The sequence below is a fragment of the Oncorhynchus gorbuscha genome, unplaced genomic scaffold, assembly GCF_021184085.1.
Source record: "Oncorhynchus gorbuscha isolate QuinsamMale2020 ecotype Even-year unplaced genomic scaffold, OgorEven_v1.0 Un_scaffold_4288, whole genome shotgun sequence".
NCBI lineage: Eukaryota > Metazoa > Chordata > Actinopteri > Salmoniformes > Salmonidae > Oncorhynchus > Oncorhynchus gorbuscha.
Window position 1 is genome coordinate 14984 of NW_025745274.1, and position 15112 is coordinate 30095.

The 15112-nt window shown below is 43.7% G+C and overlaps 1 protein-coding gene across 1 annotated transcript; it reads right to left on the reverse strand.

Moving 5' to 3' along the window:
* Nucleotides 1-523: 523 nt before the first annotated feature.
* LOC124018205 (protein quaking-A-like) lies at nt 524-9146 on the reverse strand. The gene is made up of 2 exons (XM_046333468.1): nt 9015-9146; nt 524-730 (listed from the first exon to the last, which is right to left on the reverse strand). Exons 1-2 carry the CDS (start codon nt 9051-9053, stop codon nt 539-541), a joined length of 231 nt encoding a protein of 76 aa, XP_046189424.1. The 5' UTR covers nt 9054-9146; the 3' UTR covers nt 524-538.
* Between the last annotated feature and the right edge of the window lie 5966 nt (nt 9147-15112).

Sequence of the window (15112 nt, forward strand, 5' to 3'; positions counted from 1 at the left end):
GTCAGGCTAGTGGTTGTATCCGTCAGGCTACTGGTTAACGGACGTATCCGTCAGGCTAGTGGTTAACGGACATATCCTTCAGGCTACTGGTTAACGGACATATCAGAGCTACTGGTTATCATATCCCCCTGGTTCTGTTTGTCAGGACTGGTTAACTGACATATCCCTCAGGCTACTGGTTTTTACTCACGGCACACCCCTAATACAGAAAAGAATTGCATTCCCCCTTTCAAACTGGCTATCCCTCATGGCAGTATTACTCACGGCAGGCACCAAACTGGCTATCCCTCATGGCAGTCCTACTCACGCGGGCACCAAACTGACTATCCCTCATGGCAGTCCTACTCACCGCGGGCACCAAACTGACTATCCCTCACTACTCACAGCAGGCACCAAACTGACTATCCCTCATGGCAGTATTACTCACAGTGGGCACCAAACTGACTATTCCTCACAGTGGGCACCAAACTAACTATTCCTCATGGCAGTATTACTTCACAGCAGGCACCAAACTGACTATTCCTCATGGCAGTATTACTCACAGCAGGGCACCAAACTGACTATTCCTCATGGCAGTATTACTCACCGCGGGCACCAGGAGCTTCTTGACCTCCTCTAAGGCTCTTTTCATCTTGATCTCAGCGCGCTTCTGTGTGTCCTCCACCGTGATCAGGACGTGCAGGTCCTCGTTCAGATGTTCCCAGTTGGGCTTGCCTCTGTTCTGCTCCTCCTGTGAAAGAAGAGAAGCGAGAGGGAGAGAAGAGAGAGAGATTAGAGTTTATGGGGGTGCAACGGTGACAGGCCAAGACCCTTTAGAAATGTAGCTTCAACTTTGAAAGGACATACTGCCTTTATTAGAGCCCCACATCAAAGCTATCTCTATAGCAACTAAACATCTGAGAATATGTATGTATATCAGAGGCCTGCAGGCTTTTCAATCTGACTAACCTTTTCAGAGGAGACCTACAGTGCTGTCGACACATTGACATGGTGGGTGGGTGTGTGACAGGACAATTGTGCCCAGGTAACAATGGGCCCCTGAGAGAGCCATTTACCTCACTCTGAAAAGGGGGAGGCGAAGCACTTCGAGGTGTTAAATTGTGAGTGGTGCTCCTCGAAAAGGAAAGACAGGCTTTATTCACAAACTGACGAGCAAGTCGCGTGGAAGCTTAAGAGGGCCATTTCAATCTGAACACAATGGGGCCCAGCATAAGACTGACGAGACAGCGAGTGGGGAAATGGATGGAAGAGATCAATTCATATGAGTCTTCATACCCAGGTTTTTGAAAAACTCCTCATACCGAACTTAAATAAAATAAATAAACTCACTCAATTCTGACTTGCTCTCTCGATTTACCTGGCCTCTTGAGACGTTTGCTGACAGCGCTGCACAAAGAGCTGTAAAAAGCTTTGGGCCAAAACGGCATAGCAGCTGTGTGGGTGCGAGGTCTCAGCTTACCATTTCCTTTAACCTGTTGATCCTACCCTCTACTTTTTCGAACATTGTTAAAAATCGCGCAACATTTCAGCACCCTGATGCTCATGCCAGGAATATAGTATATGCATATGATTAGTATGTGTGGATAGAAAACACTCAGACGTTTCTAAAACTGGTTAAATCACGGCTGTGACTATAACAGAACGTGCGTTTCATCGAAAAGCGCAGGAAAATCTGATCACTGAAAACTGGAAAATATATCAATGCGCCAGTTGAATGTATTGTTGAATAGAAACCACATTACCTGGAGCCGAGGTTGCAATACCTACAGCTTCCACACGATGTCAACAGTCTTGTCATTTGCCTAGGATTTGTTTCTTGGTCAAAGGGACAAGAGACAGCCCATTTCTTCCGGTCTCCGACCGGATATTTTGGTTGAGTTTTACCCGGACATTATTTCATGACGTACAGCTATAGAATATACATCGCCTCGTGATCAATTTGATCGATTATTAACGTTTACTACTACCTAAAGTTGCATTACAAAAGTATTTCGAAGTGTTTTGTGAAAGTTTATCGTCAACTTTTTAAATTAAAAAAAATGACGTTACGTTATAAAACGCTGTTTTTTTCCTTGATCACAGTCTTCATAGATCGATATGTAGGCTATATATGGACCGATTTAATCGAAAAAAAAGACCCAATAGTGATGTTTATGAGACATTTAGGAGTGCCAACAAAGAAGATGGTCAAAGGTAATTAATGTTTTATATTTTATTTCTGCATTTTGTGTATCGCCGACTATGCTAATTATTTTGTTTATGTTCCCTGCGTGTCTTTAGGGGTGTTACATGCTATCAGATAATAGCTTCTCATGCTTTCGCCGAAAAGCATTTTAAAAATCTGACATGTTGGCTGGATTCACAACGAGTGTAGCTTTAATGCAATACCCTGCATGTGTGTTTTAATGAACGTTTGAGTTTTAACGAGTGCTATTAGCATTTAGCATAGCGCATTTGCATTTCCAGATGTCTAGATGGGACGCCTGCGTGTCGGGTGGAGGTAAGAGGTTAAGCCTTTGTGACTATGAGCGTTTACTGATACACCGCGCCAAGCCAGAGTGGAGTGGCATGCCACCGGTAACCCGCCTCCTCTGCCGAGAGCCGGCTGTTGCCATGATACTGGTCTTTGCCACACTCCGCCCGTCTCACACCAACACAGAGAGGGAAAATTAAGTTCAATATTCCTCTCTAGTGTTTACCTTTTCCACAGCGGGAGCAGGACATACTTTTAACTGGCAGAAGCCTAAATTATTTGGCCTATTGTTGAGGCATAGTAAATGGTGAGTCAACAGTTTGTGGAGGGATGAACAGGGGCTAACGGTCAATTTTAGGTGTGTGTGTGTGTGACTACGGCGGAGAGACCAGAGAGAGACAGAAACAAGAGAAACGAGAGAGAGGAGATGGGGAGTGAGACAGAAACAAGAGAAACGAGAGAGAGGAGATGGGGAGTGAGACAGAAACAAGAGAAACGAGAGAGAGGAGATGGGGAGTGAGACAGAAACAAGAGAAACGAGAGAGAGGAGATGGGGAGTGAGACAGAAACAAGAGAAACGAGAGAGAGGAGATGGGGAGAGAGACAGAAACAAGAGAAACGAGAGAGAGGAGATGGGGAGTGAGACAGAAACAAGAGAAACGAGAGAGAGGAGATGGGGAGTGAGACAGAAACAAGAGAAACGAGAGTGAGGAGATGGGGAGTGAGACAGAAACAAGAGAAACGAGAGTGAGGAGATGGGGAGTGAGACAGAAACAAGAGAAACGAGAGAGAGGAGATGGGGAGTGAGACAGAAACAAGAGAAACGAGAGAGAGGAGATGGGGAGTGAGACAGAAACAAGAGAAACGAGAGAGAGGAGATGGGGAGTGAGACAGAAACAAGAGAAACGAGAGAGAGGAGATGGGGAGTGAGACAGAAACAAGAGAAACGAGAGAGAGGAGATGGGGAGAGAGACAGAAACAAGAGAAACGAGAGAGAGGAGATGGGGAGTGAGACAGAAACAAGAGAAACGAGAGAGAGGAGATGGGGAGTGAGACAGAAACAAGAGAAACGAGAGTGAGGAGATGGGGAGTGAGACAGAAACAAGAGAAACGAGAGAGAGGAGATGGGGAGTGAGACAGAAACAAGAGAAACGAGAGAGAGGAGATGGGGAGTGAGACAGAAACAAGAGAAACGAGAGTGAGGAGATGGGGAGTGAGACAGAAACAAGAGAAACGAGAGAGAGGAGATGGGGAGTGAGACAGAAACAAGAGAAACGAGAGAGAGGAGATGGGGAGTGAGACAGAAACAAGAGAAACGAGAGAGAGGAGATGGGGAGTGAACGAACACTAAACAGAGACATCTCCAGTACCGTGGGGGCTGAGGCTTCACAGTCCTGCCTCGAGAAGGGGCAAGGCTTGGAGTGGGGCGGAGCACCACTTACCCACTGTGGCTGGCAGTGAACAAGGTCACCGCGTCCTATGAGCGAAAGTGACAACATGACAAACGGGTGGAGGAGTGGTGGGACGCAGGGGCCTGGTGCAACCGCAGGGCATTCTGGGAAGGAGGGGGCTGGGAAGGCCTTTGAAGAGAGACCAAATTGTGTTTACTGACATCTGAAACCAGCTGAGAGACATGCTGCCAAGAAAGGGAGTTTGCCAAAATATGAACGTTATGAGAACATCTATAAAGGCAATGACTTGCTTGTGTGGCGCACTGCACCTCCCGTCTAAGCTTGAGCTCAATACATCCTAGACCAAGGTTATGCTCTTAACACGGACAACACCACACGTCCAGTTTCATTCTGGTTTGTTTTATTGGAAGACTAAAGTTGCACAGCCCTCGACAGGAGTAGCTGGTGTGATCAGCTGATGCTAGGATGAACCTGGGCGATACAAAAAAAATACTATTTATAGCAACACGAGGTCGGAATGCACATTTCACAACTAAGCGACTGCTGTAGCCAGCTGTCCCTCTAGCTCGCCCGGTCCCCAAGGGTTCCTGAATAGCGCCTCTTAGCCACGGGTGATGCACTTCAGTCAAATGCCACCAGGCTAAAGGGGACTTGGGGGCAACAGGGGGGCAACAGGGGGTAGGACAGGCAAAGTAGAGTAAGGCTAGCTATGCCCGGAACACAGGAGCTATACTACGTTTACGGGAGGTCTCTTAAATACCTGTCAGAATGAACTAAAGGGGGAACTAAAATTCTAAGGGATATTACATTATATACCAACAGTCCCACATGCTCTTGCCATGTCCAAGGGTCTCTGGATTCCACCTCCGTCTATTCTAAGAAGAGCACGAGAGGAACTATCTGTAGACTTTTATGCTAGTCTAAAATATTTTATTCAAGCTTCATAAAGCATGAGAAAGCATTGGTTAAATCAAGACATATCACCTCTAAAACGCTGAAAGACAATCCAAGCACTTCACAGTCATCTTCACTAGAGGCTGCTCTCATACTACTGCAACGCCCCTCCAGGTCTCTGATCCCTCCTGTTTCTTTTTCGGTCTCCCATTTCCTCCAACCCTAGCTACTTAGCACCCTACCCAGATGGCAATGCACAGTCGCAATCTTCGCTCACTCTCTCTCTCCCACTAGTCTCTTCTCTTCTAGCCAATCATCTGTACCTTCTGATAAATCCTTCTCCCCTCGGTCTACTGATTTCTGCCTCTTCGACCCCATTCTCCTCCCTTTCTGCCTCTCACCCTAGGAAACGCTCTTCCACATTCCCTTCCTTAATCCTCCACAACCTCCATCTATGAGGACGATTTTGTCAACCACTGAAAAGGTTGACGACATCCACTCAGCCTATGGAGTCAACTGATCCCACTCACACAGAACTACCCTTGACCTCTTTCTCCCCTCTCTCCAGAAGAAATCCTGCGACTCCTGAGGTCCGGCCACCCAACAAACCTGCCCGCTCAACCCACTTCCCTCTTTTCCAGACCCTCTCTGGAGACCTTCTCCCATTCTTCCCTCGTCAACTCATCCCTGACCACTGGCTGTCTCACCTCTGATCTCAAAATGGCCCGAGTTGCTCCCCTTCTCAAAAAGCCAACACTCCGTGAACCACCAGATTCTCCTCTCCACCCTTTCAGGGCTGGGCATCTCAGGCTCGGTCAGATCCTCCTCTCCACCCTTTCAGGGCTGGGCATCTCAGGCTCTGTCAGATCCTCCTCTCCACCCTTTCAGGGCTGGGCATCTCAGGCTCTGTCAGATCCTCCTCTCCACCCTTTCAGGGCTGGGCATCTCAGGCTCTGCACACTATTGGATTGCATCCCATCTGGCAGGCTGTTCCTACCAGGTGACATGGAGAGGGTCTGTGACTACACCACATACTTGCACTACTGGTGTACCCCAGCTTCCGCCTGAAGCTAAGACCGCAAAGTCCCTTGGCCGTCTTCCGAAAACATCTGAAACCCTTTTCAAAGAGCATCTTAAATCATCCCAAATCAATCTCATCCTCACCCTTTGGTGAACTAAACACTCTCACTGAAGTGTTCCCCCCCTTCCCCCTTACTAGTTCCCGACTTTGCTGATATCTACTTTGAGGGAAGATGTATTGACATGTTGTTGTCGCACCTAGCCATCTTGAGATGGATGTACTAAGTGGCTCTGGACAACAGTGTCCGCTAAATGACTCAAATGTAAAAGCTTGTGTCAAATGTGCAATCAGACTTCAACCTATCAATTGCCAAATACAGTTAATGTCTTGAGCATTCAATCTAGAGAGCTGAACCAGAGTCAGAACTGGTGCAAGAAGTTGAAGTTCTGGGTTTTTGGCATTGACGGTTCATCCCCCTTGGATGGAACACTTGCCTCCACACAGAAAGGCCATTGCAGTGAAGACTTGGTTAGAAGAAACTACAAACTAAGCCCTGAAATCCATTTTTGTTTTGTTTTTATTATTTACACAGAAAGAGCTGCCGTTTTTATAGCCACCTTGAAAGGAGCAGTTCTTTAGGAGTTGTGCTGTGATCGTAGTCGTGTGAACACATGGTCTCCAGTGTGTATTTCCTGAGGAGTCCCTCCCTGATTTAGGCCTCATTTGATCAGAGGACAAAGCATCATCCCAGGGACAGGTTATTATCCTGTGTTTGTCCCCCCTGTCTGTTCCTATTCCATCTGCACTTGCCACATCAACGATGGTGACGTGGAGGGGAACAGAGTGGTGACATAAGATGACTTGACTGTTCACACAATAAGAGGTGCCTTGTTATTGAGAATGGACGTTAAGCTTAGCCTGTACCTTTTTTTTAAAAGGCAACGCAATCAAGTGAGCAATTACCTAAAATCGGTCTTCTTTCGAACACCACCCGAGGTCAACATGTTCAGCCTCAGAATTTGTTTGTCTAGTTGGGCCACACTTCAAATTGACTTGACTGCATTTTAGTGATCTTTTACTTAATAGTTGTTTGAACACCTTTAAATAGATGCTGTGTATAGCCAGAGTCTATGTATTCCATAAGACACCTCTCATTCAAGGTTACACACAGACCTGTGACACAGGCATCCACCAGAACCAGAGGTCCATGAATAAGCCACAGAGACCACCTGCCACCAACAGCCCAGCGACGACACCTGCAGCCACGACTCTACCTCCATTTGTCTCACGTCAAATCCCCCCGCCCGGTCTACGTTCTCCATACTGTGGAGTCCATTTATCACATGCCTCCCCTCTTCCTCTACCCCCCTTACTCCACTGCTCCAGCCACCGGCGGGCTGGGCAAGCCCCTGGAGGAGCTGCAAACTGAATTATTGAGAGCTGAAAAACAGTGGCTCCTGAATAAAAAGACTGCATTATCCCCCCTGCTACTCCTCCTCTCTTCCAGGGAAGTCTGGGAGAACACAAGGAGGTTCAGGGAGGGAAACTGAGACAGACTGACTGACCGAGGTGAGGAAGAGAGACAGAGGTTCCTGGTTATGTGGTAGGAACTCTCTACTGTTGGCTTCAGTGCTGGGGGGTGACAATGAGAGGTGGATGTTTCATTTATTCATATTTGTCCATTTTACACTTATTTTACCAGGTAAGTTGATTGAGAACCCATTCTTATCTGCAGTAATGCCCCCACCGCCTCCCATACCTACCCCATTCTCAGTCCTGGTTGAGCCCGTACATTTTGCCTCTGTAACTTACGAGGTGGCACAATCTATATTTTTATCTTTTGTTATTCCCCTTTTTATATGACATGCTCTTAAAAGCATCGTATTTTTCAGACTCGTATTTATTAGAAGCAGTTAAAACTGCTGGTCCGTTTATAGGCCTATAATTGCAGCGAGCGTTGGACAGGTCTCAGGGCCACGGAGAGACAAATGAAGGAAAATAAGATACCCTGGGTCATCAAGCCTTAAGATTATAAAAGTAATCAGAGATAAAATAAATGAGCCGAGAGGAGCAGTCTTCGGGGCGAGCCATGCTTCTAAATGAGGTGTATGAAACCTAACGCCCACTTAATCTAATTCTAAAAGATGGAACAAGCAAAAAAGAAAACTGACCAGTGCTGTGATAATGAACAAACTCCAAAGGAGATGAAGAGAAATACAAAACATTAAGTCAAGAATGCAGATCGAGGCTCCGGTGGGAATCCTTGGACATTCTGCCGTTGATGCTTTCTGCTGCAGCCTCTGTCCAGGCGGGGTCCCTCATGGAGGGGATAACGTACATTTCTCCCACCTTACTTGTGCAAATACACCGGAATGGATATCTGCTGCCTGACAAATTAACTACACTGAGGGGGGAGAGGAACCGAACCGCAGGTAGCCTAGCGGTTAAGAACGTTGGGCCAGTAACCAAAAGGTCGCTGGTTTGCATCCCTAATATGACTAGGTGGAAGAATGGGTTTATCTGCCCTGGAGCAAGGCACCTAACCCGAATTGCTCCTGTGTGTCTTTCTGTAAAGAGCTTCTTCTAAATGACTAAAAAGTCTAACTAAATGAGCATGTCTGGCTTTAAAATAATGTGTTGTCGCATTGTCAAAGTACCTGCATATGTTTTGAAAGGCGTTGTAGAAATGGCTGGCATTTGCTGTAAAAATGTCATCTCTGAAATATCTCTAGAGGAAAAGTGACAGATTCCACAGTGGACAGATCAGAACTACATAATACAGGTAACCACTATATGCGACCAATGATCAGTCCAATGTTCTGTTTGACCCTTCCTCTAGTTGGGTTGCCGCCGTACATCCAGGGATCCTGAGAAGATGCAGGCGGCCATCTTTGACTGCCACCACTGTGACGTCGGTGGCCTTTCAGAAATCAACACATCACCGCGGCCCAGAAAAGAGCCCATGGCACAGGCCTACCACTGTCACTTCAGAGGTCACTTCCCACTTAGCTTTCCAGAACAGAGTCATGGCTGTCTTACATTTTATGTTTGTATATTACACTGATAGCTGGTGGGGCTATAGTAAAATGTTTACTTCTCCACGCGGAGTAAGAAATCTAAATAGGCTTTTTAATACGAGGCAATTAGAAGTGGGTCTTAAATCAGAGGCTTTTTTTGTTGTGAAAAATTGAGTGAAATAAACCAATGAGCTCACCTTCTTTCTGTCCCTCATGGAGCTCTTGCCTCGCACCATGATTTTACATCCAGTCTCCGCTTCCAGCTGCTTGGCGGTGAGTCCACGAGGCCCCAGGATTCTGCCCACGAAGTTATACTACAGAGAAGACAGGTAGATGGGGAATCAAATATTGTCATTCAGGGAATCAAATATTATCATTCAGGATTTTTTTAAAGAAGAGTATTTCACATTCAGACTGCAGTGTAGATAATCAGGCCACAATGAAAATGAAATATACAACTACTTGCACACTAAATGATTGTCCTGTGATAGCCTACTTATCTTAATCACATGATCAGGGCCTGAAAGGAACACCCGCAGATAGATTTAGTCATTGGCTCAGTTGGTAGAGCATGGTGCTTGCAACGCCTGGGTTGTGGGTTCGATTCCCACGGGGGAATGGTAAGAAAATGTATGCTCTCACTACTACAAGTCTGCTAAATATTGAAAATGTGAATATTTTACAAGCCTGTTGGCGGTTGGTCACACTGAGCATTTGGGAACAGTTACTTTGTTCAGTTCCTTAGAATTATGTAAAGAACGCAACAGTCATTGGTATTTCTTGCAACCTTCTGAAGTTAACGGCATGGGAATGACTTTGTCGACCACTTCCTGTAGCCAGTTGGCGATGCCAAAACAGTCAATTCTAAAGGCTTTCCCATAAAACCTTCCCAATTAAAATATAAACTGCAGAGTAGGCTTACCTGGCAGAATAGTATCATGGTGGTTTGTATTAACCCTGGCAGGCAGAATGATATCATGGTGGTTTGTATTAACCCTGGCATAATGATATAATGGTGGTTTGTATATACCCTGGCAGAATGATATAATGGTGGTTTGTATTAACCCTGGCAGAATGATATAATGGTGGTTTGTAATAACCCTGGCATAATGATATAATGGTGGTTTGTAATAACCCTGGCAGAATGATATAATGGTGGTTTGTAATAACCCTGGCAGAATGATATCATGGTGGTTTGTATTAACCCTGGCATAATGATATAATGGTGGTTTGTATTAACCCTGGCAGAATGATATCATGGTGGTTTATATATACCCTGGCAGAATGATATCATGGTGGTTTGTATTAACCCTGGCATAATGATATAATGGTGGTTTGTATTAACCCTGGCATAATGATATAATGGTGGTTTGTATTAACCCTGGCAGAATGATATCATGGTGGTTTGTATTAACCCTGGCAGAATGATATCATGGTGGTTTGTATTAACCCTGGCAGAATGATATCATGGTGGTTTGTATTAACCCTGGCAGAATGATATCATGGTGGTTTGTATTAACCCTGGCAGAATGATATCATGGTGGTTTATATATACCCTGGCAGAATGATATAATGGTGGTTTGTATTAACCCTGGCAGAATGATATCATGGTGGTTTGTATTAACCCTGGCAGAATGATATCATGGTGGTTTATATTAACCCTGGCATAATGATATCATGGTGGTTTATATTAACCCTGGCAGAATGATATAATGGTGGTTTGTATATACCCTGGCAGAATGATATAATGGTGGTTTGTATTAACCCTGGCAGAATGATATCATGGTGGTTTGTATATACCCTGGCAGAATGATATCATGGTGGTTTATATATACCCTGGCAGAATGATATAATGGTGGTTTGTATTAACCCTGGCAGAATGATATCATGGTGGTTTGTATTAACCCTGGCAGAATGATATCATGGTGGTTTGTATTAACCCTGGCAGAATGATATCATGGTGGTTTGTATTAACCCTGGCAGAATGATATCATGGTGGTTTGTATTAACCCTGGCAGAATGATATCATGGTGGTTTGTATTAACCCTGGCAGAATGATATCATGGTGGTTTGTATTAACCCTGGCAGAATGATATCATGGTGGTTTGTATTAACCCTGGCAGAATGATATCATGGTGGTTTGTATTAACCCTGGCAGAATGATATCATGGTGGTTTATATATACCCTGGCAGAATGATATAATGGTGGTTTGTATTAACCCTGGCAGAATGATATCATGGTGGTTTGTATTAACCCTGGCAGAATGATATCATGGTGGTTTATATTAACCCTGGCAGAATGATATCATGGTGGTTTGTATTAACCCTGTCAGAATGATATAATGGTGGTTTGTATTAACCCTGTCAGAATGATATAATGGTGGTTTGTATTAACCCTGTCAGAATGATATCATGGTGGTTTATATTAACCCTGTCAGAATGATATCATGGTGGTTTATATTAACCCTGGCAGAATGATATCATGGTGGTTTATATTAACCCTGGCAGAATGATATAATGGTGGTTTGTATTAACCCTGGCAGAATGATATCATGGTGGTTTATATATACCCTGGCAGAATGCTATCATGGTGGTTTGTATTAACCCTGGCAGAATGATATCATGGTGGTTTATATTAACCCTGGCAGAATGATATCATGGTGGTTTGTATTAACCCTGGCAGAATGATATAATGGTGGTTTGTATTAACCCTGGCAGAATGATATAATGGTGGTTTGTATTAACCCTGGCAGAATGATATCATGGTGGTTTGTATTAACCATGGCAGGCAGAATGATATCATGGTGGTTTGTATTAACCCTGGCAGGCAGAATGATATCATGGTGGTTTGTATTAACCCTGGCAGGCAGAATGATATCATGGTGGTTTGTATTAACTCTGGCAGGCAGAATGATATCATGGTGGTTTGTATTAACCATGGCAGGCAGAATGATATCATGGTGGTTTATATTAACCCTGGCAGAATGATATAATGGTGGTTTGTATTAACCCTGGCAGAATGATATCATGGTGGTTTGTATTAACCCTGGCAGGCAGAATGATATCATGGTGGTTTGTATTAACCCTGGCAGGCAGAATGATATCATGGTGGTTTGAATTAACCCTGGCAGGCAGAATGATATCATGGTGGGTTGTATTAACCATGGCAGAATGATATCACGGTGGTTTGTATTAACCCTGGCAGAATGATATCACGGTGGTTTGTATTAACCCTGGCAGAATGATATCATGGTGGTTTGTATTAACCCTGGCAGAATGATATCATGGTGGTTTGTATTAACCCTGGCAGAATGATATCATAGTGGTTTGTATTAACCCTGGCAGAATGATATCATGGTGGTTTATATTAACCCTGGCAGAATGATATAATGGTGGTTTGTATTAACCCTGGCAGAATGATATCATGGTGGTTTATATATACCCTGGCAGAATGATATCATGGTGGTTTGTATTAACCCTGGCAGAATGATATCATGGTGGTTTGTATTAACCCTGGCAGAATGATATCATGGTGGTTTATATTAACCCTGGCAGAATGATATCATGGTGGTTTGTATTAACCCTGTCAGAATGATATAATGGTGGTTTGTATTAACCCTGTCAGAATGATATAATGGTGGTTTGTATTAACCCTGTCAGAATGATATCATGGTGGTTTATATTAACCCTGTCAGAATGATATCATGGTGGTTTATATTAACCCTGGCAGAATGATATCATGGTGGTTTATATTAACCCTGGCAGAATGATATAATGGTGGTTTGTATTAACCCTGGCAGAATGATATCATGGTGGTTTATATATACCCTGGCAGAATGCTATCATGGTGGTTTGTATTAACCCTGGCAGAATGATATCATGGTGGTTTGTATTAACCCTGGCAGAATGATATCATGGTGGTTTGTATTAACCCTGGCAGAATGATATCATGGTGGTTTGTATTAACCCTGGCAGAATGATATCATGGTGGTTTATATTAACCCTGGCAGAATGATATAATGGTGGTTTGTATTAACCCTGGCAGAATGATATCATGGTGGTTTGTATTAACCCTGGCAGAATGATATCATGGTGGTTTGTATTAACCCTGGCAGAATGATATAATGGTGGTTTGTATTAACCCTGGCAGAATGATATAATGGTGGTTTGTATTAACCCTGGCAGAATGATATAATGGTGGTTTGTATTAACCCTGGCAGAATGATATCATGGTGGTTTGTATTAACCATGGCAGGCAGAATGATATCATGGTGGTTTGTATTAACCCTGGCAGGCAGAATGATATCATGGTGGTTTGTATTAACCCTGGCAGGCAGAATGATATCATGGTGGTTTGTATTAACTCTGGCAGGCAGAATGATATCATGGTGGTTTGTATTAACCATGGCAGGCAGAATGATATCATGGTGGTTTATATTAACCCTGGCAGAATGATATAATGGTGGTTTGTATTAACCCTGGCAGAATGATATAATGGTGGTTTGTATTAACCCTGGCAGAATGATATAATGGTGGTTTGTATTAACCCTGCCAGAATGATATCATGGTGGTTTGTATTAACCCTGGCAGGCAGAATGATATCATGGTGGTTTGTATTAACCCTGGCAGGCAGAATGATATCATGGTGGTTTGTATTAACCCTGGCAGGCAGAATGATATCATGGTGGTTTGTATTAACCCTGGCAGGCAGAATGATATCATGGTGGTTTGAATTAACCCTGGCAGGCAGAATGATATCATGGTGGGTTGTATTAACCATGGCAGAATGATATCATGGTGGTTTGTATTAACCCTGGCAGAATGATATCATGGTGGTTTGTATTAACCCTGGCAGAATGATATCACGGTGGTTTGTATTAACCCTGGCAGAATGATATCACGGTGGTTTGTATTAACCCTGGCAGAATGATATCATGGTGGTTTGTATTAACCCTGGCAGAATGATATCACGGTGGTTTGTATTAACCCTGGCAGAATGATATCATGGTGGTTTGTATTAACCCTGGCAGAATGATATCATGGTGGTTTATATTAACCCTGGCAGAATGATATCATGGTGGTTTGTATATACCCTGGCAGAATGATATCATGGTGGTTTATATATACCCTGGCAGAATGATATAATGGTGGTTTGTATTAACCCTGGCAGAATGATATCATGGTGGTTTGTATTAACCCTGGCAGAATGATATAATGGTGGTTTGTATTAACCCTGGCAGAATGATATCATGGTGGTTTGTATTAACCCTGGCAGAATGATATCATGGTGGTTTGTATTAACCCTGGCAGAATGATATCATGGTGGTTTGTATTAACCCTGGCAGAATGATATCATGGTGGTTTGTATTAACCCTGGCAGAATGATATAATGGTGGTTTGTATTAACCCTGGCAGAATGATATCATGGTGGTTTATATATACCCTGGCAGAATGATATAATGGTGGTTTGTATTAACCCTGGCAGAATGATATCATGGTGGTTTATATTAACCCTGGCAGAATGATATCATGGTGGTTTGTATTAACCCTGGCAGAATGATATAATGGTGGTTTGTATTAACCCTGTCAGAATGATATAATGGTGGTTTGTATTAACCCTGTCAGAATGATATCATGGTGGTTTATATTAACCCTGTCAGAATGATATCATGGTGGTTTATATTAACCCTGGCAGAATGATATCATGGTGGTTTATATTAACCCTGGCAGAATGATATAATGGTGGTTTGTATTAACCCTGGCAGAATGATATCATGGTGGTTTATATATACCCTGGCAGAATGCTATCATGGTGGTTTGTATTAACCCTGGCAGAATGATATCATGGTGGTTTGTATTAACCCTGGCAGAATGATATCATGGTGGTTTGTATTAACCCTGGCAGAATGATATCATGGTGGTTTATATTAACCCTGGCAGAATGATATCATGGTGGTTTGTATTAACCCTGGCAGAATGATATAATGGTGGTTTGTATTAACCCTGGCAGAATGATATAATGGTGGTTTGTATTAACCCTGGCAGAATGATATCATGGTGGTTTGTATTAACCATGGCAGGCAGAATGATATCATGGTGGTTTGTATTAACCCTGGCAGGCAGAATGATATCATGGTGGTTTGTATTAACCCTGGCAGGCAGAATGATATCATGGTGGTTTGTATTAACCCTGGCAGGCAGAATGATATCATGGTGGTTTGAATTAACCCTGGCAGGCAGAATGATATCATGGTGGGTTGTATTAACCATGGCAGAATGATATCATGGTGGTTTG

Bases quoted from the DNA above. Each gene is read 5' to 3' on its own strand.
- LOC124018205 (XM_046333468.1), bottom strand. From the start codon at position 9,053: ATGGTGCGAGGCAAGAGCTCCATGAGGGACAGAAAGAAG. The intron at 731-9,014 runs GTGAGCTCATTG...CTTCTTTCACAG, and splicing joins CCATGAGGGACAGAAAGAAG to GAGGAGCAGAACAGAGGCAA.